At 67.4% G+C, this 236-nt stretch overlaps 1 protein-coding gene across 1 annotated transcript in view; it reads right to left on the bottom strand.

Annotated features, from left to right (window-relative positions):
- BCAR1 (breast cancer anti-estrogen resistance 1) overlaps positions 1-236 on the bottom strand; it is a gene marked incomplete at its 5' end in the record, with an annotated part of 5,303 nt that overhangs the window by 1,667 nt on the left and 3,400 nt on the right. The window contains one exon of the mRNA XM_010282954.1: positions 12-200. Coding sequence (XP_010281256.1) covers positions 12-200 — 189 coding nt within the window. The remainder of the gene's footprint in view (positions 1-11; positions 201-236) is intronic.

Here is a 236-nt window from a genome sequence, read left to right as displayed (position 1 = left end):
TTGCCGCTAGCCAGGGCACTCGGGGCCCAGTGGCAAGCGTCCAGCGCTTGGCCATGCCGTGCCAGAGCCTGGTAGACCTCCTCCATCTTCTGCAGCTGTTTGCTGAGCTTGGCGTAGAGGGAACGGTCAGAGGCCTGGGCAGCATTGCCCACCGCCCCCCGGGCAAACTCCAGCAGGTCCCAGAGCGCTGTTCGGACACCCTCGGCTGCCCCATGGATGCCGGCGGGACTTGGCGC

The sequence above is a fragment of the Phaethon lepturus genome, unplaced genomic scaffold (assembly GCF_000687285.1).
Source record: "Phaethon lepturus isolate BGI_N335 unplaced genomic scaffold, ASM68728v1 scaffold29762, whole genome shotgun sequence".
NCBI lineage: Eukaryota > Metazoa > Chordata > Aves > Phaethontiformes > Phaethontidae > Phaethon > Phaethon lepturus.
Note: the sequence above shows the minus strand (reverse complement) of the source record. Positions and strands in the feature narration are given on the sequence as shown.